This window comes from Seriola aureovittata, chromosome 4 (assembly GCF_021018895.1).
Source record: "Seriola aureovittata isolate HTS-2021-v1 ecotype China chromosome 4, ASM2101889v1, whole genome shotgun sequence".
Classification (NCBI taxonomy): domain Eukaryota; kingdom Metazoa; phylum Chordata; class Actinopteri; order Carangiformes; family Carangidae; genus Seriola; species Seriola aureovittata.
The window spans coordinates 20,883,374-20,909,090 of record NC_079367.1 but is presented as its reverse complement, the minus strand read 5'-3'; the positions used below and the strand labels follow the sequence as shown (position 1 = coordinate 20,909,090).

The 25,717-nt window shown below is 39.6% G+C and overlaps 1 protein-coding gene and 1 long non-coding RNA gene across 2 annotated transcripts in view; both read left to right on the top strand.

Annotated features, from left to right (window-relative positions):
- rpa1 (replication protein A1) overlaps positions 1-16,843 on the top strand; it is a 32,667-nt gene extending 15,824 nt beyond the window's left edge. Inside the window, exons 13-17 of the mRNA XM_056374901.1 lie at positions 4,568-4,697; positions 8,813-8,989; positions 9,923-10,030; positions 10,381-10,467; positions 15,738-16,843. Coding sequence (XP_056230876.1) covers positions 4,568-4,697; positions 8,813-8,989; positions 9,923-10,030; positions 10,381-10,467; positions 15,738-15,842 — 607 coding nt within the window. The 3' untranslated portion in view covers positions 15,843-16,843. The remainder of the gene's footprint in view (positions 1-4,567; positions 4,698-8,812; positions 8,990-9,922; positions 10,031-10,380; positions 10,468-15,737) is intronic.
- Positions 16,844-18,636: 1,793 nt separating this feature from the next.
- Positions 18,637-25,717, top strand: part of LOC130167374 (uncharacterized) — a 161,641-nt gene continuing 154,560 nt past the window's right edge. The window contains exon 1 of the long non-coding RNA XR_008827286.1: positions 18,637-18,937. This is a non-coding gene — a long non-coding RNA (uncharacterized LOC130167374). The remainder of the gene's footprint in view (positions 18,938-25,717) is intronic.

Here is a 25,717-nt window from a genome sequence, read left to right as displayed (position 1 = left end):
AGAGAGGGAAAACACCTAACAGATCTTCACAGAACTCTTCTTCTCATGGTTGAAGAACCTTACATAAACTAATAGCTGAGCATTGTCAGATACTTCAGTGGACTCATCTACAGCTATGTCTATGCAGGGTTCCTTATGAATTACCTTGTCCAGCTATGCTAGCACACCCTGGGTTAATATTTAAATTTTCTTTGTGGCTGATGTTGACATTTGTGTTTGCTTGTTCTTTTTTTTTTTTCACAAAGCTCTTCTCATTGTTTCCCCTCAAATAAGGTTTCATCAACTGCACTCATGCATGCCTTGACAGCCCCTCCATCAGTCAATGTTTGTTTTTTTTTTTTTTTTTTTTTTAAAGAATTTTTTGGGCTTTTTGTGCCTTTAATGGACAGGACAGTTGCAAGACAGGAAATGGGGAGGCAGAGAGAGGGGGGATGACACACAGGAAAGGGCCGTCCGATGCGAGGGGGGCCAACCGGGGGCCAGCTGCAGCGAGGACTGTAGCCTGCATAACCCACTGTGCTACGCGACACCCCATGTTTGGTTTTTTTTTTTATGTTTACCTAAAATCCAAGCAACGTTAAGGGAACATTTGTTAGCACATTGTGGTGCAGTGAATGAATGGGTTAGGATTCTGGTGTATTGATCATATTGGGCTCTTAGTTTATTTATTTTCTCTGCCTAAGCTTGGATTTGAGTAGGTTTGTTTTCCTGAAAAGATTTGTACTTTGTCTCGCAGTGATGCTTCCCATTGCTGCTTTTAAAAACATGTTATGTAATGTTTCTTAACTGGAACAACCAGCAAGGAGAATGTTATAGCGAGCGGCCATGTTTAGTGAGTAATGTTAGGCTACTTACATGTGTCAAATGATAAGCCATGTTTGAGGTCATGCATGATAGGCAAATGTTTGCCTTCACAGTTTGCATGTCACTATCTTGAGGTCGTCCTTTACCCTCTCAAAATGATCCCATACTGGATTTCCTGCCGAACCTATTTAAATATTGTAACAGACTGTTATGAATTTAGTATGTTTGATATAGTAGGTAGTGTGTTCCCTAACAGTTGCTGTAAGGCTGCTGTAAAGCTGCCGTAAGGCAGGAGTTGTTGGCATTCCCGCTTGTCACACGTGTGTTCAGAAAATAAGCTCTCACCAAAATTGAATAATTCTCAAGAATATAACAGTTAAAGGTCCAGGTTCGGACCGGACAGTGTCTGCATGGTCCGCCTTTGAGTGCCTTTGCTCCACTGGATCTGCTTTGTGGCACACAGAGCTATCATTTAATTAGCGCCATATGATATTATGCTTTGTTTCTTGACGAGAGCTAAATTGTTTTGTAGCTTCATTGACTAGTCGATTGAAATTTAATCAATTTGTTGCTTTTCTTTTGTAGTTTTCTTTTTAGTTTTCTTTCATTGTTTCTGTCCTTGTTTGTAAACTGTATCTTTGGGATTTAAACTATTGAGAGGACAAACAAGCTCTTTGAATGCCACAGGCTGAATGCTGGCGATTTTCTAATATTTTATAGACAAAGCGATAATTGATTCGTGAAGCGATAATTGGCTGAATAACCCGTAGCGATAATAATAGTTAGTTGCAGCCCAGTTTTTTATAGATGGACTTTCTATAGACAGTTTATTCTACCACATATACTGATTTATACTTATTTGCTTTTCCAATTCAAGCTACTGTGATGGAGGCTACATTTTACTTTCAGTAGGTTTACAAGAATGTGAGCTGTCACTCTCTCACAAATGACTTTTCCAGCATCATATCCCTTATTTATACACGTATGCTGAGGTCAAACCTGGGAGTTCAGTTTGCATTATGACTACACAATTTAAATCCCTGTTAATCAAAAAAATACTGTAGCAATTTAATAACTTGTTCTGTTTTTCCATGATATAATTTCTCTGTGGAGCTCTGTATATGAAAAACTCATTAAAATTCAACTATTGTAACACACTGAGAGTCTACTGATGCATACAAAACGGTTTCAGGGTGTAGTGATGCCATGTAAACATTTGATTGCTCTATTCTTGATTTTATTCTACAGTATTCTCTTACACACATGGTTTTCCAGTTGCATCCCTTATGCTCTGTTTAAGATGGACGGTTTGCTGTGATTATACCAAAATGAGAAGAAAGGAAAACATACCTTTTATCCAGGTTTACATTTGAACAAACTACCTCTGTGGCTTCTTTTAAGTTGTTGCCAGTTCCATATTTGACCACATGTCAGTCACTGCAGATGAAGTGGCTAACACCTTGTCACACACAGCATGAAGTAATCGTGTTTGTGGTGTGTTTGCCACTGTCAGCTGAGGCATTAGAGCCTTAGCCTGGAGCTGAGAACACTGCTTACTGAGAATTTCCCATCAGCCCTTCATACCTTCTCCTTTGACATGTCTCTGCTCCTGTCCTGTCCTTGTTCATTGACACACCGACATTTGACATGTCTCTGGCATGCCCATGCTTGTCTGCCAGCCTCCAGTCGTCTATCTCTGTGCTCCTGCGGATAGTTTTTCTCACTGAAGCCATGCTGCTCTAAACTGGGATCTGTCTGCTCTCAGTTGACTGTTGCACATTTTCTGCCAGATCTAATTTGTCCTCTTTTTGTCTCCATCATCATGATCACTGTCTTCGGTGCCATTTCTATTTCCTGTGCTCCTCACTGTCTGTGATGGTGAAGACAGCAGCAGCTTTAAAACGTGATGCTTTTCACTGTGGTATCTTGTTGGGTGTTTAGCAGTCCTTTTTTGTTATCTGTCAAGTCAGATGTCCAGAGCAGCAATATAACACTGTGAGGCCCTACTAGTTTACAGTCCTACCTTTTAAAGTGCGATACATTTTTAATTATCTCAGCTATATTGTCACTTCATCTTTCCCCTCCGTAGAACATCTGTCTTTGGAGATATGTTGCGCTATGACAGAAAATTATATCTACATTTAGTCTGATTTGATTTTTCAGAATATCTTTCTTTTTTCCTTTTCTCCTAACTGGGTGCAGGCACAATTAAAGCAAAGCAGTGCAGGTACACCAGTGAGGAAATTGGTGCCACTGAAGAGAATTGCTCACATTTGTCAGTAGGAATGGGAAACTGGCAGCTTGTGTATTGCTCAGGCCACAGCCTGAACGGTTAATGGGGATATTTTCAATTAGTCATGCCTCCAGGAGCAAGGCATGCTCTCCCTGTATTTACAACCCGACCTCCCCATTGTGCGCCACTTTGCCTTGTGGCCAACAGATTAGTAAGCTCTATTGATCTTTGTGACCATTTTAAACTGTTATTTTCTTTCCCCACAACTGCATTTTACCTCCACCCATCTTTTTTCTCCTTCTACCCTGCCTTTCCTCTTCCTCTTCCCATTGTCTTCCCTGAATTACAGAGGACATTGGGCAGAAATGGGTTTCTGATATCACAGTAACAGCCCTGACCCTGGCCAGCTCATCTGTCCCTTTGTGGTTGATTCATTTCACAAGCCTCTCAGCCTGCCTTGCTCTCAGCTGAGCCACCCTGCTTTGACAAACACAAATGGATGCTATGCCTGGAACAAGATTTTTTTTTTTCCATTTTAAGCTAACTGTTAATTGGATAGCTTGCAGTCTGTTGACAGCCATGTGAAGAGCAGGGTATTGTGCCTCCTGTTTCAGTTCGGATGTATTAAAATTAATAGTGCTGCAGTCCGAAGTGGGCATCTGCATACCAACGATCCAAATCTCTCAAGTGGAAATACAGCTATCTTAAACTTATGTTTTTCAAGTTAATGTGGTGATGCACTGTAGAATTTACTTACTTACTCCACCAATTTCACACACTAAAGTCTGTTTCCAGGTGGGTGCACAACTGTATATAGAAAAAAGTTGCAGAGGGAACTGCACAAAATCTGAATTATCTCATCAGTCTTTTGGGGCTGAAGGCTAGAAGTTTGAACATGAATAAAAATGTGTGTAGAGTTAGAAAGAACTGATCTTACCAGACCTCCTTGAGGCCAGCGGCCTGAGGCTACATTAGTTGCTGTGGGCATGACACTCAAATCTGTGACGGAGCTTTGGGCAGTCCAGTTGCATAGTGAATTATGTAGGTGCCAGGTTTTGACAAGAAAGAAGTATACATGGAATAAAAATAATTGATATTTAGATTTTTAAAAGAAACTGTCTTTCGTGGGTCGAATGCTAAATTGGTGGAGTACTCTTAACTATATAGAGCTGAAATGAGAAGTTGATTAATAGATTAGTCAATTGACAGAAAATTAATTGGTAGCTATTTAAATGGAAAAAAGGCCAAATATTAAATTGTTTTCCTCTTGTGAATATTTGTTGTTGGATTCTGCCCTCTTTGATATCAAACTTAATACCTTGGCTTTGGGCTGTTATAAACAATATAAATATGACAACTATGGTGTTGGGAAATTGTGATGTAATTTTTTTCATTTGTTGTATTTATTATACATTAACAGTTAATCGAGGAAGTTATCAACAGATAAGATTTCCCATCTTAAAGGTATACTCAATTGACTGTGACTGGCTTCAAATCAGTCGTAACTGGTATTCACTTTATTTCACACAGGTATGACAAGGAGGGCCATGCCATGGATGGACAGTCTCTGACAGAGTTGAAAGGTGGCAGTGGGGGAGGAAACACCAACTGGAAGGCTCTATCTGACGTTAAGACCGAGCACCTGGGACATGGAGACAAGGTAGACGCATGCTCAGCTTTGCCTTGACGCACTCAAACATTAAAGATATGGTAACCTGAGACATATTGTTATTCAAGTCTCTTTGAAGATATTCAAGGACGAACTGAAAGGCTGGTGTTGAATCCCAAACAACAAATATGAACGTGCACACAGTCAAGCCACCTTTATTTAAAAGCCACAGTACACATTGCTGGTGGATGTAGTCTAGCTACAGTGTAACCTTGTCACTCCTTGCTCTGCTTTGCAAAGGTACTTTTAGTTGACAGTCAACATGATGAATCTTCATAATCATTTATTCATAAAGTCAGTGCACCACCAGGTATGTGTACTTTAAATCACACCCCACAAGGGTTCCTGATCCCCCCTCCCATGCTCATTAATCCCTCTGCATTGTGGGCGTCCTCTCACCTTCTTGGTGTGTGCTCTCAGTGAAAGTCACATTTATCTCTGGTATTGATTACAAAGATTATATAGGCTCTATTCTTTGCCCTTTTTAACGAAATTACTGCCTTCAGATAAGTAAAGCAATATGTGTTCTTTAATTTCCCCCCGTGGCGCTCGCAGAAGTGTATGACTTGTCTTAAAGCTGATAATGTGACCTGTACAGAGAGATCTTAACTTGTGTAATTTAACATAATTTAACATGCTCTGCACATTAGTAATCATCACAGTGTGATGGAAATATCCCATCAAGACCAACACAATTAATAGATGTAAGTGATTATAATAGGGCACCAAGAGGCACAAGAACAACAATTTTGCACTGGCTGTAAAAGACAGGACTAAGATGCTGGCTGTGTGTGATGTATTGCCAATTCTGAGAAGAATTGACGGCCCATTGTTTCTTAGAAAACAAAGAGAAATGCAAAAAGACATGGATTAAACGAGTAGCAGTTATCTGTAAGCCTCAATTAAGTGAAAAATATGTTTTGGTGAATGAGTATATTCCGTTTTTTTACTTTGTGGTTTAACTGTGTGTACATGTCAGCCTTAGGCTATGAGTGACCCCATCCTAGTTCTGGTGCCTTCATAATTTTCTCTTCTATGACCAGCACTGCAGGACTCTCACTCGCAGATAGTAAATGGCTTATTGCTCCTCCTTATGCCTCTTTTAATGTAGCCACTTCAGCTGTTCTGTCATCTGAAGGCCTTCAATGGAGCTTAAGCAGTCACATCAGTTTTTTTTTCCTCTTAAAATCCAAACCCCAAATCCTGACTGTGGCCATTAGCCCACTGTCAGGTGAGAGGTTTCTCCTGGCATCAGCTCCCTGCTGTTCAGGAGGAAAGGTTTGACCCTGGGCTATGGAGGCTCTTGCTCCTCCCCAGCAAGACATGTGATGAAGCCTGGTACTGACAAAGTAGCTGAGCTGAGGCTGTCCTCAACCCCTCCGAGACATCCCATACACAGGGGTGTAAGGGTCAGGCCTCTCAGGGACCCCCCACCCCCCTTCCACACACACATACACACACACAACCAAAGTCTGTCGCAATTAATTGTCCCTGTCGCAAAGTCTTTGTGTCATAATCTCAGGTTTCTACATGGTACCCGTGCCCTCTCTGACAGAAAGTAGTCACCCTCCTCTTGTTGGCTTGACACTGCATTTGTAAAGGCCTATGACAGAGGTGAGAAACTAACACCTCTGTCCTCTTCCCTCTGTGGAAGAGCTGGTCAGTCACACACTAATTGAAGAGCTATTTGCTTGATTAATTGAGCCTCCTTAGGAAAAGAAGCTGAGGTTGATGTACGGGCTGTTTTTGGTAAATCAAAATGGTAATTAAAAAAGAATAGCCCGTGGCTCTGTGTATCTGAATGGGATGATTTTCTGTTATTTTGTTTGCTGATATTTACCAACTCTTAAGGGGTTTTATTTATCCAAAGTGACATGGAATATCGATGTCCTGTTTTTGAAGTTAATTGGGATCTAATGCCTTTTCTTATACTGATTTAATGGTCTGCACTTTGAAAAGACAGAGAGGGAAAGAATAACAAATGTTAGAAATATTAGTACAAGTAGGCATGGTGATCTGACAATCTTATATCGTGGATGATCTTACTTTGGCATACGATCTACTTTTCAGATGAATGTTACAGATCCCGTCATTAAAAGATGCTACATTTAGATATTTAATTTTAAAACTTCAGTGCTAACCAGCTAACCAGCCAACTGTCAATTGTTAAACAGCTAGCCCACTAACTGCAGCTGGCAAAGGCAGTTCTTGTTCTGCTCTGCGGCCTCGGCAAGCTTGGTGTAGCAGCACATGTACCAGTTCTCCACCTGATCAGAGCAAGAACCACTGTCACCAGCTGTAGTCCATGACGGTGGAGTTTGAGTCCTCCTATGGGACGAGAGAGCTGCCTGTAAGCAGGGTAACCGGTGCGCGGTGGGAGCCAGCCACCTAGCTGGTCAGCAGCAACTGAATGACTAAACTAATGAAAACACTTACATATAGCACCTCATTAGTAAATAACAGTGGTGTCCAAATGAATACTCCATACGAGCAGACAACAACAAACACACAGCAAGAAGTGTGATTAGTTGTGACACAATTTGTAAACAGAAGACAGCATTGTGGGTGAAGAGTAGCGGTGAGCAGACAAACATCTGAAAAAATTGGCAGAAAGACAAAACAGGAAAAACAGAATGCAGATGGTGCTTAAGATCATGGATTTAGATTCTACCCAAAAAAAGATTGTCATATGATCTTTTTGCCAGATCGCCCGCCCCTCAGTACAATTGTGTGTCTCTTGACTGTGTACACATTTTTAAAAAGCTGTTCTTGACAGAGGAAATTGGCCAGATGACTGAAATATTTTTAAAGATGCATTTTGGTTTTTCAGAATATGCCAGGTTTTCTTTTTTCCTTTCCTTTGGAGAAACTCTAATTACAGATAGTTGTTGATAGGGAGAAATTCTTATCATCGTTGGTCAAGGTATTTTTGCTGAAGAATGAGTGCTGGAGCCCAGAATGTCTTATGCCGAGGATGTTTATTGAAGCTTGGCCAAGGAGAAAGGAGGAATCTTCAATATAGTCTCCTGTGCATGATGTCACCTCAAAAATCTGAAGCAGGAACCCCTGTGGTTAGTCTTTATATACTTAGAAAGATTACTATAGATAGCTTACATTCCATAATTGGTCAAATATCTAAAAGGAGAGGCAAGGATGGATGTGTGAATAGACTATTGGTCCATTAACCATAAACAAAGAAGTATGATTTACACAGGTGCTGAGCGTCTCAAGGCCTGTAAGATTTAATGCAGTAGCTGTGGAACCGCAACTTAGGGCCTCACACTGACCTTTCACCCTGAGTCACTCATTCATTAGGTAGACAAGAGAAAATTCCCTCGCAGTTGTGGCCATCATAAGTTTTTTCACGGTTAACATAATTGCATTTCCATAGTGGCATTAATAATTGGTTGATGCACTTAGACATTTAGGCCCCAAGGTTGCAGGCCTGTTGCTCTGCTCCCTGATCATGAACATGCACGTTTATCAAAGTGTGCACGGACCGAGTCTCCTCTCTGTTGTTACAGCAGACTCTGAGGTTAGTAAGACCCGAGGTCTTTGCCCAAAACAATCAGCAGTTAGGATGTGACATCAGTTGAGTGCATTAGGCCCTGCTCTGCATGAGGATGAAGAGAGGTGATGTGTCTCATCTGCGAAACTCTTCATCTCTTCATTATAGCACATCCAGAGCTTCTTTCTACATTCATCTATTTCTGTCCGATGTGAAATTCATGTCACCTAGGTGTTTTTCATGGTGACTAGGAACGTTTCCTGAAGGCTGTTATGTGCAGACAGTCTCTAAAGTTTGCTTCTCCCTCACAAAAACAGCAGCTACCTCACTAGTTTGCATTTGTGTCAGAGCCATTTGGTTTCTGGTTGGGAATGTAAACTGTGCATCTTCTGCATAAATGTTGCTTTCTGACTGATCACATACTCTACATGCTTCTGAAAATGTCATCTTAATGTTAATTTCATGCTAACAGTCAACATATTTAACATACAAAACATAAAGGTCGTGAGAGCATCTAGTAAGAAGAACATTTCAGTAACTTTATTTGGCACTGAACTTTTGTTTATATGGATTTTTGTTTGTTTATATTCCTTTTTAGGCTGACTACTACACCTGCATTGCTACCATTGTGTACCTGCGCAAGGAAAACTGTCTTTACCAGGCCTGCCCGAGCCAAGACTGCAACAAGAAAGTGGTAGACCAACAGAACGGCATGTTTCGGTGTGAAAAGTGTGACAAAGAGTTCCCGAACTTCAAGTACCGCCTCATCCTGTCTGTAAGTGACTCAGCAATGGGTTCCCTAAAACTTCAAACTGAATCTTTTTCAGCTGTGCAACACATGCACACAGAGTTTATATGCTAATGTACATATCCTTAATCCCTCTTCTTCTCACGTAGTCCTGAACAGATGCTTCTGCTGAGGCAGGTGTCATCCTTCTTGTCCTTCTCATTGCCTTGTCTTTCTCCTGACTTACTGTTCTTATTCATCTTTCTGTCTCCCGGGACACAAGCCACTCATTTGCTGTATGGCTGAGCCCCTTGTGGTTCAACATTGCCCCAGACTGCTCTTTGAAGTTAGATTAGAGACATTTAAAACCAATTCTGCTGTTTCTGCGACACAGCGTAATGAGGACTTAATTTTAGATTGTCTTTACACTTGCGTTAGAGCTGTGTCGGGTTAATTGTTGCAGTTTTCCATACTGTGGTGTTACCTCATTTCACAGACTGTGCAGCGATGAACACAAGCTCCCTTTCTCAGCTCATTTGCAAACAAACAATAATTTAAAAAACAACAACCTTAAATAGAAAAATTCTTTGCCAGCATCAGAGCAATTGCAGCCAGGCATCTGAAATAAGCAGCTTTTGTTGTGCAGCACTTACCAGTCAACATATTGTTATTCTTCACAAGCTGTAGAATAAGCTGTGAATTTGTCTTCACTGTATATATCACGAGTGAACCGTGACTCTGCATGTTTTGCCGGGCTTGCCAGCAGGATATAGGCTAATTAGAGGATGTAATGACTTCTTAAGAGCGGAAATGTGTTTAGTTAACAACATACCATCTTTAAGCATCAAACAACTACTCTATCAAGGAAACAACAGATCAAGACACACTTGGACAAATTTTAAACATTAATTTATACTTGTGTATGCATTACACTTTTCTTCCTATTTACTCTTTGTCTTCTGTATCTGTTTGATTTGTCAGGCCAACATTGCAGATCACGGAGACAACCAGTGGGTGACTTGCTTCCAGGAGAGTGCAGAGGTCATCTTGGGCCAGAATGCAGCTTACCTGGGGCAGCTCAAGGACTCGGTGAGACTCGCCTTCCTGAATATAATACTGGCCTCAGGAAATGGACAGAGCAAGAGCTACAGGCTTTGTTACTGCTAAAAAATGCTGCATGTGCACGTACACACACACATACACACGCAAGCACGCACACAATATCTTGCATAGACAAGTTTGTGTTGAAGACACCTACTGAGCTTTGTTCCTTCCAGGCATAATTACTTAGAAAATCACAGGAGTTGTGTCTGAGTGTTCAGTTATCAGACACCTACTTTATTTTGCACTTGAGACTGTGATGAAACTAACATTTGATTAAAAGAGTATGTGTACTTCTTGCATTGGAATTGAGCCAGTCATATTTTTCTCAATTTCAGAATGAAACTGCCTTCGATGAGATCTTCCAACAAGCCAATTTCAACACGTTTGTCTTCCGCAACAGAGTGAAGCTAGAAACGTATAATGTAAGTAAAAGAGTAATGGTAATTAGTCTAAAATAAAATGCAAATGGGTTTGTTTTGACCGCAGCATGCGCAGTAGAGAATATGCTTGTGTGAGGAGGGAAAAAAAGATCCCCTAAACCACCATTGTTCCTTTGTAAGCTGAAAATTTATAGCACATAAACAGGTTCTTTATGTTTTAGATGTTTTTCCTCTGATAGTTTTCCCATTCATTAACAAAACTACCTAGCTTTCATTTTGATTGACAGAAACATCTCTAAAAAAAACTCTGAGTGTTTGCCATAGAATGCTGCTCATTTTCAGTGGCTTTGTGAAGGGTGCACACACAGATTAGTCGTGGTCACTATTTCCTGTAGGCCACACAGATAGAGGTTTGTTTTGAGGGAAGCACATAAAAGAATTGATTGGGCTGGGACTCTGAGCAGGAAGTCTGGAGCCGAGCCAGAGGCTGTATCCGCCTTCAACACACAGAAGAGGCCACTGTGTCTGTCACATTCAACTCAGCATCCTAACTGCCAATGGCACTGCTACAAGCAGGTATTGGCTGCTGCCTCCAAACCCCATATTCCTTCAACAGAGACACCTGCAACCCCTCTTTCAGTTTATTTTCTCCTAAATGCAACAAGCCAACCATTGTGGCATGCTCTCACATGTTATCATGTGTACAATGCTGTATAGGCTTGATGTGGGACAAAGCAGGTCCTTAACTGTTAATGGCACCCATCCATCCTGTTGTGTCACAGTGGGACTAAAGTGTTGACAAGAACTCTCTGACAAGGTTTATCAGAGCAATTAAGAGAATTATACCCTCATTTATAACTGAATCAAGACCCTGCCACAGTCACGTGATATAGTATGATGTAGTTATCACCTGTAATGTTATTATGACAGTAAAATAGACTGTTAGTGCATTTAAAGGTCACCCAGGCTGTACCTAATGTTAGGAAAGTAAACATCAGATTTTTAGCCATATGCATATGCTTACTATGTTAAAGGTGACACAATATATCAATTAGTCAGTTGAGAGAAAATCAACAATTTTGATTACTGATGAACTCTTAGTCCTTTCTTAAACAAAAACATTTCTCCGTCTTAAAATCTTAGGGTTTTGGGGGGCACCCAGTTGGGCGAGTACTGTGTGTCAAGGTTGAGTCCTAATTGCAGTGGCCTGGGTTTGAGTCTGGCACAGGCTCTTTGCTACTTGCCATTTACTCTTCCTCCCCTTACTTTCCTGTCTATCTCTGCTGTCCCTATAGAAATAAAGCAGAAATGCCAAAAAAATAATCTTAAAAAGAAAAAAAATCTTATGGATTTGAACTGTTGTTCAAACAAAACAAACAATTTGGAGTGTCAAAATGTGTTGGGCCTTTTTCACAATTCTGACATTTTGTAGACTAAACGACTTAAGTGATTAATTGAAAAAAGAAAATGGGATTCATAGATTAGCTGATAGTGAGAATCTCGCAGCCCTATTCAGTATATGATATATCACTAAAGCTAAGAAATTGATTACTATCATTATTATATACTGTAGTATACTGTTATGTAGGAGATAATATTAATGTCGAATTAATGCTCAGGATTCATTGGACATTAGTATTTGTCAAATTAAACTATTGTGATGCATTTGTTGCTCCACATCACACTGATCCAAAACTCAAATTAACATGAAATTCTTATTAAGCAAAACTGTTGACAGAGACTAACAGTGTCCCATTAAGGATAAAGTCAAAACATTCAAGTGTGTCCAGCCATAATTAATCTCATTCTGGCACCAGAGTTCTTCAATAAATGAGCATGAAGTCTTTTTAAGGATAAATACGGGGCAGCATTGAGAGCCACACTAAATATGTCAGTTAAGCTATGTCACTTGATGTCACTTAATGTGCTTTACTTGACACTATTAAATCAAAACACTCCATGATTAATTAGTTTATTTATCAAAACAAATGTGATGTGCAGTTGGTTCATGTGGGTGTGATGCATATTGTAATTACTGTTGCACAAATCAAAATCAAAGTTGCATGTAGGCATTCAAAACAATGATATTATTTTGATCATGTGTATAGGCAATTGTATTGGCACTCTCAATATGTCAGCAGATGAATGATTTTATTACTTTACCTGTGTTGCTCCTGTCAAAACACAGTCTTTTAAATATTACCACTCACTACTTGACTGTTTGACTGTCTTAAATCTTTAACTTGACTGGGATCAGGATTGCCTGCTTGCAGGTATAATATTCAAACTGCTGTGCTGTTATTAAGGTCTCATTGTCCCTGTAGGCTGTATCCAGACATTGTAAGTGATTTAAGTGTCTCGAAAGGGTGACACTGATGGAAAAAGGGGATATTGATACTGTGCTCCTTTCAAGGCCTTTCATTGCAGTGCTGCCCCAATCTCCACCACATTTCTGTTTCCTTTGCAAATAGCTGTGTGGTTAATATTTCTTATGCTGCCCTCATAAATCCAGTCTGTCTGACAAGATGTGACCATCACTAATTATGTGATGGAGTGTGTCACACTATTTATAGGTTGCGGTGCAAGGTGAGAGTGTGAGTGTCGAGAATAGTGAAGTGGTTCCAAACACTTGTCCCCCTGAGCACTGCTGGGTTTTTATTCCACTAAGGATCTATTGAACTTAACTAGTGTCCAAGGCTGGGAAATAACCACTGGTGTATCTCTGTGTAAAAGGATCAAATATACAGGTAACATGTAAGCTAGGGATTTAAAGAGAAAATTTGACTGATTTTTCAGTCAGTCATTAGATGCTAGTGTCTGAGTGTCTGACTGAATTTCCAGTTGACTCCTCATTCGTGCTGCTCTCTTTAAAAGGCTGTGCAGGAGCTAAGATGCCTTGATTTGCACTTATTAAATAGTTAGTTTCTTTGGCTCTTCTTTGCTGCAAGTGTTTCTGGCAAGTTTAAAGTTGTTAGAAAAAGGTCACAGTGGAGCAAATTTATGTGTGTTGTTCCGCTTGTGCTCATGTGTATATACACCTGCAGTGATAGCTGTAGGGGGCCCAGCAGGTTGTCAAAGTGTTGATCAACACCCAACTTGGCTGTGTGATGTTGGCTGCTTATAGATTCACACACACCTTGTCTAAACTCACCCACTCATCAACTGCAGTCAGCATTACTGTGTGTGGATATGGTGGATGTAGGATACAAGAAAAACACAGTAATAATCGTTACTCATAATTCACCATTTTTTGTCTAAGGTAAAGTGGAGGTGCTTAATTTTTAGTAGCTTGAGAGTCTATAACTGTTATTCCCACATTTTGATGTTTGGGGAAGAAAACCCTGCTTTTATTATATTAAAGATTAAAACCAACTTAGTTTACAGGAATCTGTTAAGAAAATTATCATATTAGCAATTTGAGAGATTGTAGTGACATCTGTAATATTTAATTCATTTGGTTTGTGATTTTAAAATGTTCTGGAGATGTTTTATTTCCATAGTGCACATACTTAATTTCAAGGTTTTCACAACATTGATCAGAAAGGAGAATAGATTTGTTTTTAGCATGGCACTGTATACCCTTGTTGAACTTATGGTTGGACTTGATTAAACTAAAAAAACATATCAATGTTTGGAATAACATCGCAACATCAACTTTATTGCACTGTGTAAATGTAGCTGGCCAGACAGTGGCATAAAGGTCTCAACTAGGGCTTCACCCTCAAAGTTATTAAATTATTTTTTAAATGAAAGAGTTATTACAAAAGAGACGTCTGCACTGATGATGACATTCGAGTCTTAGAGCTAAGCATCTGTGTTTCTGAAAGATAAATCCCCAGTGACCTTTTAGAAACCCAGACAGTCATTTAACAGCACTTAAATGTGCCCTGTGGTGTTTTCCTGTAAACAAAGTTTCTGCTTACATTCAGTGTTACTCACCAAAATGCCCTGCATGCATCCTTGAGACCTGACAAACATGATGAATGCATTTTAATTTCTTACATTTGGGAAAACTGATTGCTTTAAAATATTCTAAGTCATACAATATTGGTATCGATTTGCTAGCTTGCCATCCTCTTCTTGCCTTTGGTGCTTTGCTACATTACGAACTCCACAGGTGACCTTTAACCACTGTAGCGAAGATATTTCCCTAATCCTCAAAGGCTCTTCTATCCATACGTGTCCCTTCTACTTGAAGTGTTTAGCCTGTTTCCTATGTTGCAAGCATTTCCTCACTTTTGTCAAGAGGTGGCCAGAGGAAACATTTGTTATGTACAATATAATGTACTGTTTACGTAGCAGGTCTGTATAACTATATTGATGTGACAGTTGATTCTTGTTCATTCTAATATGTCAAACTATGATGATGTAATTCTCCATTATTTCATATTTTTGTGTTTAACATGTCCATATTTCTCTTGCATCATACAAGACAAACAGGAGCAGTGGGTATAGAGCAGGTTATTCTTTAGAATGTGGGCACTAGGAATATGATTTACATTTCACCCACTTCAGCAGCGGAGGATTAATGGAGACAAAATGAGTGTAACCTCTTTTTAAATGCAGAAAATAATGGCTCTGGTAGAAATGACCTTCCCCTGTCTAGACAGCTGTAGAGATGGTTATGGCTTTAAAAGCTGTCTCTTTTAATTTGAATGCCAACACAATTCAGATCTCAAGGCAAAACATCTCACATGAACCCACTTTGTCATAGGAGAAGGGAAGATGTCTGCATCTGTTGCCAGCTGATAATTAATATATTGCACATGATTTTTTTAAATATATTTATTTATAATAAGGTCTGATGTGGGGTTTTTTTTCTTCTTTTTTTTTTTTACATTTTGTAGCTTATAGGATACCTTTCTGACATAGATAAACTACCATGAAAGAAAATCAGAAATTGGAATTGGCAGGTCAGATTTAAAATAAAAAAATCAGAATCAGCCAAGAAAATTACAAATCTGGTGCATCTCTACAGGAGTGAATTGTGGGAACAGCAATCAGAGAAACTTGTTCTCGGCTCTCAAAGTTTGATGTCATCAAATAACAGTAGGCTGACATTAACTTCTAGCTTGCAGCGCATCTCTCTCTTGTCACTGTCTTGCTAACCGAGATAGGCAGTGTGTCTCTTGCCCTGTCTGAGTCTTGCTAACCAGCCGCTTCCAGAGCTGTGCTCTGTGACATCGTGCCTGTAAAGCGAGTGAAATACAACTTTTTATTACCTTTTGATAAATGCCAACGGAGTATATACGTATACTGTGAAAGAAGTTAATTAATGTCAAACCAATTACTATTGTTGTTTTCTTGTACAGGATGAATCCAGGATCAAGGCAACAGTGATGGATGTGAAGTCTGTTGACCACAAGGATTACAGCAAGAGGTTGATCATGAACATAAGGAAACTGGCTGCGCAGTAGGAACCTGCAATCTATGCCAAGTCTTCTGGTTTTGCTTTCTTTTTCAGGTTTTCCTTTCTTTTCTGTACTGTACAGCCAATAAAAAGCTCTAAGGGTATTACAGATTTTTGCTTATGAAGTATCTGTGTTAAGTCCTTGTTTTACCTCCCTTGTGAATGACTGATCCTCAAAGGTACTAGTGGAGTACTAATGGAGTGAATGTTCACCTTTCTTTTGTGAAATAATGATTGGTGGCCTGGTTCTGGAAGCTGTCTTTTTTGGTGAACATATTAGACAAGGATTTTTTTTCTTTCTTTCTGTTATGTGGCAAAGCAGAGCAGAGTGGGTCAGTAAGCCACAAAATAAATCATCACTGTCTGTCTTAAGTCAGTCAGTTGTTCCTGCATATACTGTGGTCATGTGGGAGTGGTGGTTGCTTTCAGCAGACGACCAGCACAGTAGCTAGCCCTCTTTTCACCCTCTGACGTGCACTCAAAATGGCTCAGCTGGACCTGCACATCCCTGATAAGACCGTTTACTCTCCCACTCTTTTTTGCTCTGTCTCTCACATACTTGCAAACATAAGCACATATACACATGCACAGTGCAAACCAAAGGGGAAATGTACTGTTATATTTAAGTAGATAGAAGGTGTATTTTCAATGCCTGTAACTGTTTTGTGAATTCTGTAGTTATTTTTTTCATGAAGATTAATTGTGAGAATAAAGGTGTTTGTAGCCAAGTTATGTCTGTTTAACAGTGGATACTTGGCTCTCTGTCAGAAATGTGTAACAGTAATGCAGAAATCTGTTTAGCTTGCAGCACCTGATCCTTGCCTGTACCTATTAAAAGCAAACAAAAACATGGTGGCCATTTTGTTTTTAGGAGTTACACTATGTTTAGGGGATTTATTTAAGGATTGGCACACAATGCCCTCTGTCTCCTCAGGTTTTGCTCAGATGTGCAACAGATTCCCCTGCAAAGTTGCCTTTCATGTTGTATTAAAGCAGAACATCAATGAGGCTGCACCTCCCCGTTTTACTTATGATAACATCTGTTTTCTGCTGAGCGCTGCATTTGTTGCCTGTAGTGTGCTGAGATGGATTAGACTTGTCTTTAATGGTAAGGAAGGCTAAGTTTTTCTTGTTTATTTTTAGTTTGCCAGCCATGTTTGGAGATACTGATTGGATTTTGCCTGAGATCGCCCTACATCTCAGCCGTACATCTGACTGTGCTTCCTTTAAGTCTTCTAAATGTTCCAATACACATACATCTTTTATAACACCACAAGCCAGATGCTGTGGTAGATGGTGTCAAAGCCTGCCAGTAATACCAAACCCCACTCCTGCCTCAAACTCCCAGTTAATCATACAATAACAACAGATGATAAGACCTAGTAGCTCTTTGGCCATCTGAACTGAAATGTTTTATTTATGTACGTAGAATTGCTGAGAAAAGGTTTGTACTGGCCAAGGTAAACCTTGGGTCTCCCCTGGGACTCAGGTCCAGTGAGTTATTGTCTGCCTTTATTTACACCTGGCATCCCATAGTATTTTATATGAAACAGGAAAATTAACTGTTCAAGCCTCAGCTAAAGTGAAGTCACTTAAAAATGCAATACTCACAGCTGTTTTCAAGTTCTGATTAAGCTGATTACACAGTTCCAGTTGAGTAAAGAAAAAATAGATTGTGATGCATTTATAATTGATTTAGCATTTGTTAGAATGAGACTGGCTGACTAACTGGACTGAATTACATTTGTTACCCAGGAATAGTTTGCTGTTTGTTTTATTAGCAGTAGATGAGCATGGCTAAATGAAATTGTCACACAACATGGTCAGAATTAAAAATGTGATTATAAGTTGTGAGATGAAGCTCTGCCTGGGTCATTGGACTGTTTCCATCCTATCACCACCTAGACTATACTGAAAAATACTAAAACAACATCTTTAGTTAAAAGCACCTCTAATAAAAGTTTAGACCAAATATATTAATTTATGGTTGTCAGACGACCAAAGACTTGTATTGAATGTCAACAATCAATAGGAATCAAAGGGATAACTGCACTATAATATTTTCCCATTATTAAATGTGAGACACCAGTAAACAAGTTAAATTGTGGCATTAAAACTTCGACATGTCTACACTAAATATTTGTCATGCAGTAATTAAGAAGTTTGACTAGAAAACCCCTTTCTTTTTGGAGTCTGAACAATGCAGGCAGTGAGAAGCCTGTTCTCTCTTTCTCACTGTTTCTGATAGGTAGGTAGTTTTATTTTAACATCTTACATTTTTACATGCTATGAATTAGGTGATAGCTCACAATATGATGACCCTGACATTGGTTGGAGTCAGAATGTTGATGGCCTGCTGCATCTTGTAAAACATTTTTCACTGGGATATGAACTTTTAGATTTGTGTAGCCTGTTTATTCAGTGTAATTAGCATCATTTACAAGGTCATTTTTTCTTCAGAGAAATGCTGCCTCAGTGTGGTTGTAGGGGGCAACTTCTCTTCGTAGGGTCACCAAGGTGAACTGATCCCAGACAAAGGGTTTGGCAAAGAGTGATTCAAGGACCTACATGGATCCTTGACCAGTCAAATCCACTGCAATGATGAACTTAAAAACATGGACAACAAATCCTGGTTCACTGGGTGTTGATGGATTTTGGTTTGTAGCTATGGGTCTAACTTGGAGCATATTCCTAATGAAAGTATTGTTTTATCAATTTACCGAAAAACTGAAAAGCTGGCGTAGTGCTATAGTGCTATTTACGTTTATGCCAAAGGCTATATAAAAAGGGTTATGCTGTGGCGGCGCCCTTTTGATTTTTAAGGTTGTAGCTATTGGCTGTTGGATTTGGTGGGCGGGCTGTTTCAGGTGTGTGAATGGCTACAAAGCATGTGCGTGAACAGGTGGTAAGATTTTGGCCGCGTGATGGGAGCTACGCTGAAGACTGAAGCCAACTCTTTCTGTTTCTTTTATCTCTAAAATGAACTCATGTCAAGCCGAGGAATCACCAAAGAAGCTGGAACAGTCGACGGCCATGGATGTATTATGTCTACAGCTAAGAAAAGACCGAGAGCGACAGGTTCACGTCGAGCCGGAAGTGGAGGTAAGTCCGTTTCTTTACCAGTCTAACGCCTAACGAAAGTATTTTACGTTCGCTGAAGGCCTATGATGGTCATGAGGCTGTAGTTGTCTGTGCTGTGGAAGTCTGTGTGAATGAAATGATGCACAAGGCAGTAAATGATGCTGATGTGGGGGATGGAGATCCTATTAAGCAATGAATTTGGTTTCCACCCCAGAAGAAGGTGGTAGTTTAGGTAGGTGTAGAGTGCATGTTGCAGATCCAGTGACTGATCCATCTGATGGTGCCTGGAGCTCTTCTTTAGTCTCAGCAGGGGAAAACTGATAGATTGTGTGTGGATTTTAGGAAGGTCAACAATGTAACCAAAAGATGCTGTTCCACTCCCTTGCTTAGAGGATTGTATTGATGAGGTTTGCTAGGCTAAGTTTGTCCAAGGTTCATCTGCAGAAAAGCTTCTTTCAGGTTCCACTGACCGAACATGCAAGGCGGATATCTGCTTTTGTCATTCGTGAGGTCTGCTTCATTTTAAGGTTGTTCCTTTTGGTGTGAAGAATTTACCAACAACCTTACAATGGTTAATAAAACACTGTTAGCAATGGATTGCAGAATTCTGTTACTGACCATGACGATGTGGTGACCTGTAGCGAGTCCACGTTGTGCAAATCAGGGCTTTGTTTGACTGGCTGAGTCTGGTCTGATGGTCAGCCTGTCTAAATTTGTGAAAAGACAGGAGACTTACCAGGGCCATCTTGTTGGTGGTAGGGATGTGCTACTGAGGGCTGCAAAAGCCCCTTCAATCCTTGAATTTCCTGTTCCCCCTACTTGCACACAGCTAATGAGGATGTTGGGTGGGCTATGTGTGGCTTTTATTGTTGCATTACTGAACTTTGCCTCTGTGGCTGCCTCTTGACAAATTTTCTGTAGAAGAATGTGACGTGGGTTTGTACAGATAAACACTTAGAGGCATTAGTGCAGGTAAAAGCTGCCCTGCTCCTGATTTCAAAGGATTGTTTGTCTAACATGCCCTAAACTAATCAGGTCTTCAATGCTTGGGCCACTTGAATTTCTGTGGCTGGTCCAGTATATTTGGTTAAAAAATGATTCTGACATTTGAATAATTTTCCCAAAAATGGTGATGTTAGAGGCTGCCATGACCATACCAGGTTTTGACCATACCAGGTTGTGACCAATCAGCACGAGTCCTGCAGCAAACACAGAGTAAAGGTTATCGACTTGATCAAGAACCTTTTAAAGCAAATGCACCACTGGCATCGGTTTGACCAGTATGAGTTTTATTGCTGCTAAAACTTATTCTAAGCATACTATACAAAACCAAATGCATTGCTGCTGAAGTATCAGTAAGAGATGTCAGCCTGTTGAGCCATTGATTGCTATGTTGGTTTGCTCATCTGTTTTACTCGGGTGTTTATGGGTTTGACATGTTCTGTCTCAGCGTGGGAAAATATCATTTGTAAGTTTACACATCTGCCAATTGCCCATAAGATTGAACACATAACACACATTGTAATTCTTGACGGCTCCTGGTCCGTCACCCTGTTCGGCTTCCTCTCCAGATCTTTAGCTTTGGTCTTCAGCTTTGGTCTTTTCGAGATCAAATGCTGCGTGGTTATGGACACCTTCCATTTTAATCAACTGCTTTTCACATTGGCATTCTGCTTCACATAATGACAGGTTTCTTTTCTGCAAGCTAAAAAAAAAGTTTAATTTTTAAACTCATTCTCAGGAGCAGCTTAAGGTGTTAAAGACAACAGCTTATATATTTGTGCCAGCTGATTTGCTTGATAACATAAATTAGGCTAATGATTTCACATACTGTGACACTTGAAATATTGAATATTAACACTCATACTGTGTATCAACACTTAATTAACTATTATGACACTGTAACTACAATATCAGTTTCTTGCTGTTCTCAACAGGAAATGTTTAGTACATTTTAAGTTTGATATGCCTGTTATTTCCCATGTTGCCTAAGCAAATGTTATTGTGTGTGAGTATGTACATAATAGTACTTGTTTTACAGCATTAGAAAATTCTCCTAGTCTGAATGGTCATCTTTGTTTAAAGCACACACCAAGTTAATTTGGGAATGAAGAAACTAATCCCATACAAACTGAATTTCATACATCAGTGTAATGGTGTCATTACAGACGTTTACTATGTTGTGACAGTCTGTATTGCAGCTAACTGAATGTGGACCCAGTCCCACCAAGGGGGTTGAGTAGAGCTAATTACCAGCATAGTCTTTAACATTATGAAGTCCTTGGGTACTGACAGTGCATTAGCACACTGCAGGGTCTTCTTAATGCATATCTGCAAATCATCATGAGTTATTTTGATCAGAGGCGGTCGGCAGCACCTTAGCCATGGCCTTGCCCAGTCTGCTGGTTGTTTTAGTTTTATTGCTGGTGCTTCTCGTTTGGACTCGTGGAACATGGTGAGACTTTATGCATTGTGGAGTCTGTGTCCCTGACACCATGGAGACAAATGAGCAAGGAGGAGGGCCCCTGGGGTAATGTGGTAATGAATGGGAGTAAGCAATGTGTGTATTTCTCAAGATTCATGGGTCAGGTTCTTTTCCTGGGCCAGGGGTATTTTGCTTATTTGTATGAGAAGAGACAGATGCAAGACTTTGTGTTTGAATACGCAGCAGCTAAGTCTAGGAGAGGGACCTGTTGAGCAAACACTGGCCATGTGGATGCAAAATAGCTGGTGAGACAGAGTGAGGGTAAGTGTGTCTGGCAGGATCTGTGCTCCGTTTTCAAATGGGGGGTGGAAAATTGCACCGACAGTCAAAATGTCTGGCAGGTGGAAAGCTGATTGTTACAATAATTGTTGCAATCAAATAAAGTGATAATCCATTGTTGCTTCTGAGAAGCAGCACAGATTGAATCTGTAGATACAAATGTGTCTCAGGCCCCTATCCTGTTTCCACTTGAATTGGATTTGGGTATAGATAAAGTTCTGTTTGTCTTCTGAAGCAGTAGATTATAAGGTCATGTAGTGAGTTTGTACTGTGATTTTCTCTGCAGTGTCTGATTGTCATTGGCAGGGCTAGAGGTCCTGAAAAACTTTGCTTTGATTCAATTTCAATGAACTGTTTTCAGTTCTTTGTTTTGTTTCTCCCTAACAACTACTATACTATCACTAGAATAAGGATGGACTTGCTGTGTACAATTCTCCTTGTGAGCATGGTAGCAATCTCTAGTCCAAAGATCATATACTTTTATTCACTGCAATCTTCCGTGCACCAAACAGTTAAGGTAAGAGCATGCAAAATGTCTACAAAAGGTCTAATCGTTTGATATTTTGTAGCCTGATTTGATCTCTGGGTTAAACACTGCCCCTGTTAGATGGCTGTATAATAAGCCAGGTGCTTTCTTTTGTCATTTTTGTACCTTCAACCCTCCACTGAAAAGCACATGGGTGTCTATTTATTTATTCACTTGTTTAAATTCTGTCCTGTAATCCAGCATTCAGTAACCTTTATCTCCATCATGTGCGTGAGAGGGGCTTATTCATGTAGCGATATGAATTTCGCTCTCATTGTAGTTTACCTCAAACATTGCTACAGGGAAGAACAGGGTTAGATGTAATAACAGTTTTAGTTATAACACATTATGAAAAAGGTTATGTTTAAAAATGAGGACAGATAGTTTGGGGGAAATGTTGTACAACTTTTTCCTTCTCATTTTAAACATTACTAGGACTTTACTATCAAGCAAACTGTTTCTTTTCATTGAATCTTCATTCTGTAACCTCTGCATTCTGGTAATTAGATTGAATTGCCATTTTGTACCACTTTATTATAGCGCATCAGTGAAAAAAAGTGACAATATTTCGGCAGCCATTCTGAGGTCCGGAGCCAGGCTATAATACTCTCAGGATGAAAAATTTCAATATTTTACAAGCTACTGTCCTTTAAATGTACCTATTATAGGTTATGATGACACTGTAGCCATCAGGATCTTAGTGGAGATTATGAATGCAACATTAGCTGGAAACATCTAATAGTTTAATGTGGCCACATGAATATGAGCCTTTAATAGGTCATTCAAGGATCGTTGTCGGCACAACTTGCACACCGTGTCATTTCAGAAACATAAATGGACTATCAACAATGACCAATCAGGACAGGATAGAGGATAGAGAACAAGGTGTTGCACAGGAACCTATTAACCTCCTAGGTGTGGTCATACAACCTTGATGGAGATTTAAGTATTTCATATATGTGATATATAGTTGTGATATTGATTTAAATCATCGTCATATTGCCCAGCCCTAGATGAAAACCGTGTTGGTTTTGTACAGCTCTAAATCCAGCCTTATGTAGACAAAGATTGTATATTGACCAAAGCTGTAAAAAAAAAAAAAAAAAAAAAAAAAAAAAAAAAAGCTTAAAAGTGTAATGTGTAAGATCTGGCCAGAATTTTTGTTTAAAATGTTCAAAAAATTAACTAACACTATCAATAGTATGGGAAGGAGCCTCAGTGATGATGTCATGACGAAGACCTCCATCTATTGCATTTCAGAGATATCTACTGAAATGAGCATGCTAACCAACTAGCTGCATCCCCGGCCTTGTTGTAATACTACTTTATGACACTAGATGCTGTGTGAGTCAGTGTAGCGTCTAGTCTGCCCTCAGTCCCACGAAGAAGAAGAGCTTCCTCCGGAGCCTGAAGTTACACTAAAGCTCTCGACAAAAAAAACCCCAAAACAACTCCTGACTAGCATCACAGAAACGCACAGATGTCTGAAACGCCTAAAAATCTTTATCTCCATCCTGAAGGACCACTCCGACAAGGAACCACGTTCAACGGCAAAGAAAAGAAGAAAACATGAGTAAATCCTGGTGTTTTTCCACTGCTGGAGATAGCTCCAGGCGAGTAAAGAGATGCAGTTTGATGCAGAGCTGCAACTTCTCTGGTGAGTAACATCTGATGTTGGTCTATAGCAAAAAGTATCATTAGTGCAAATGACAAAAATATGACAAACCATACTGACAAACAATTCAACTGCCATACATGTATAATTAATGATGTCGACAGACGTTTTAGGGATTTAGTAGAATACAGCCTGTTCCTGTGGCTGTTGTCCAGCTAGATGCATCAGAAACTTTTCTTTTACAAGTAAGACAAAGAGACTGTTTGATCCAGAACCAGCGGGTTCAGGATCCACTGCCTAATACTGTATTTATTTTAGCATATTCATATCTATCCTTACTATTTATGATACACACACAACAGACCTAACATGTTTAGATATAAAGAACTTGTATGATCTAAACTAATTGTCCTATCGCATGTTTGTTTGTATCAGGACCAGAATTCCAGTCCAGTCCTCCCCAGTGATGGACCAGCACCTGCCTTTTCTTCTGTGTCAGGCCTCGTCAACCATCAACAGCCACATTACAGTAACACCTTGGAGCATTATCCCTGCACTTAACAGATATTGTCTGTACTGTGATCTTTTGCACATCTCGCTCAGCAGGTTTTGTCAACACTTTTGTACATAGTTCTTTTCATTGTTTTATTTTTTTTAATATGTGTATCTATGTATATTTATCTTTTTGACTATTGCAGTATTTTACCTTTTTATTGTATTTTCCTGTTAATATGTTTATTGGATACTGCTCCAAACACCAAGCTAAATTTCTTTTAAGTAAAAACCTACCTGGCAATAAACCTTATTTTCTGATTCTGCCTTTTTGATGATGTCATCATCCCTTCCTCATGCTGCTGTAGCCTGACACCCATGTGTCATGCAGTATCCCCTTGCCTTCATATATTTATAGCTAAATAAAAACATGCTGTTTGTATTACATGTACTCATAATTTGTTTCAGTGCTATCAACAATTTTAACTATCAACAATAAATGCACATATAAATAATAAATTATGAGGAACATGTGGAAACCAAAAACATGGTTAACTGGACAGGGGCTAAGAGGTGAAATGCTGCCCCCTATGGAGGTGGATCAAGTAGCATGATCTTACACATTACACCTTTAAGCATAACCGTATTCTTTTTTGAAAATGATGACAATGCACAATGCGACACAATACTCTCTATATCTCTCTCTATAGACTCTATATATCTCTGTCCTCAAAATATCACATGGTTATTGCCACATGCTACTCCTTAATCACCATTTGTGACTTTGTCTTTTTTTTTTTTTTGATTTCCATATGTATTAGGAAAGACAATGGTGAGAGTTTGTCCTGCAGCTGTCAAGTGTTTTTTTAAAGGGACCACAATCAGCACCACAGGGGTGTTTTGAAAGGTGATGCTAGAATATTTTTCAGATACTCATTACATTGAAGGAGGAAAAAAAAAATAAAAGGAGAAACATCAAAGGTTCAGCACGTCACTGAAATTACTATTCCTAGTATGGTTTCCAATATCAAAATAACTTTGAAGTTTCATGTTGCTCTTTTGTAAACCTCACAAAGGAACTGACACCCCATGCTTTGAGACTGGCTATTCTTCATTCAGTATGTACAGGTGCAGATGACCTTGTCTGGGTTCCCTTTAATTGGATGACCTCTTGCTTTGAATAAGGGCTGCTCATCAGTGAATACTGAGGAGTGGTATCATCTCTGAGTTCATTGAAGTGTCAAGATAACAAGTGATTAGACAGTGCAAGGAGACATGGTGTGAAACTGTCAGAGCCCATCACCATATTGAAAGTATCCAGTGTGTCTGTTTTTCATACCCTCTGGAAGCACTTCTGTCTCCACAAATGAACTGAGGGAGCATCATAACAGTCATTTACTGTGA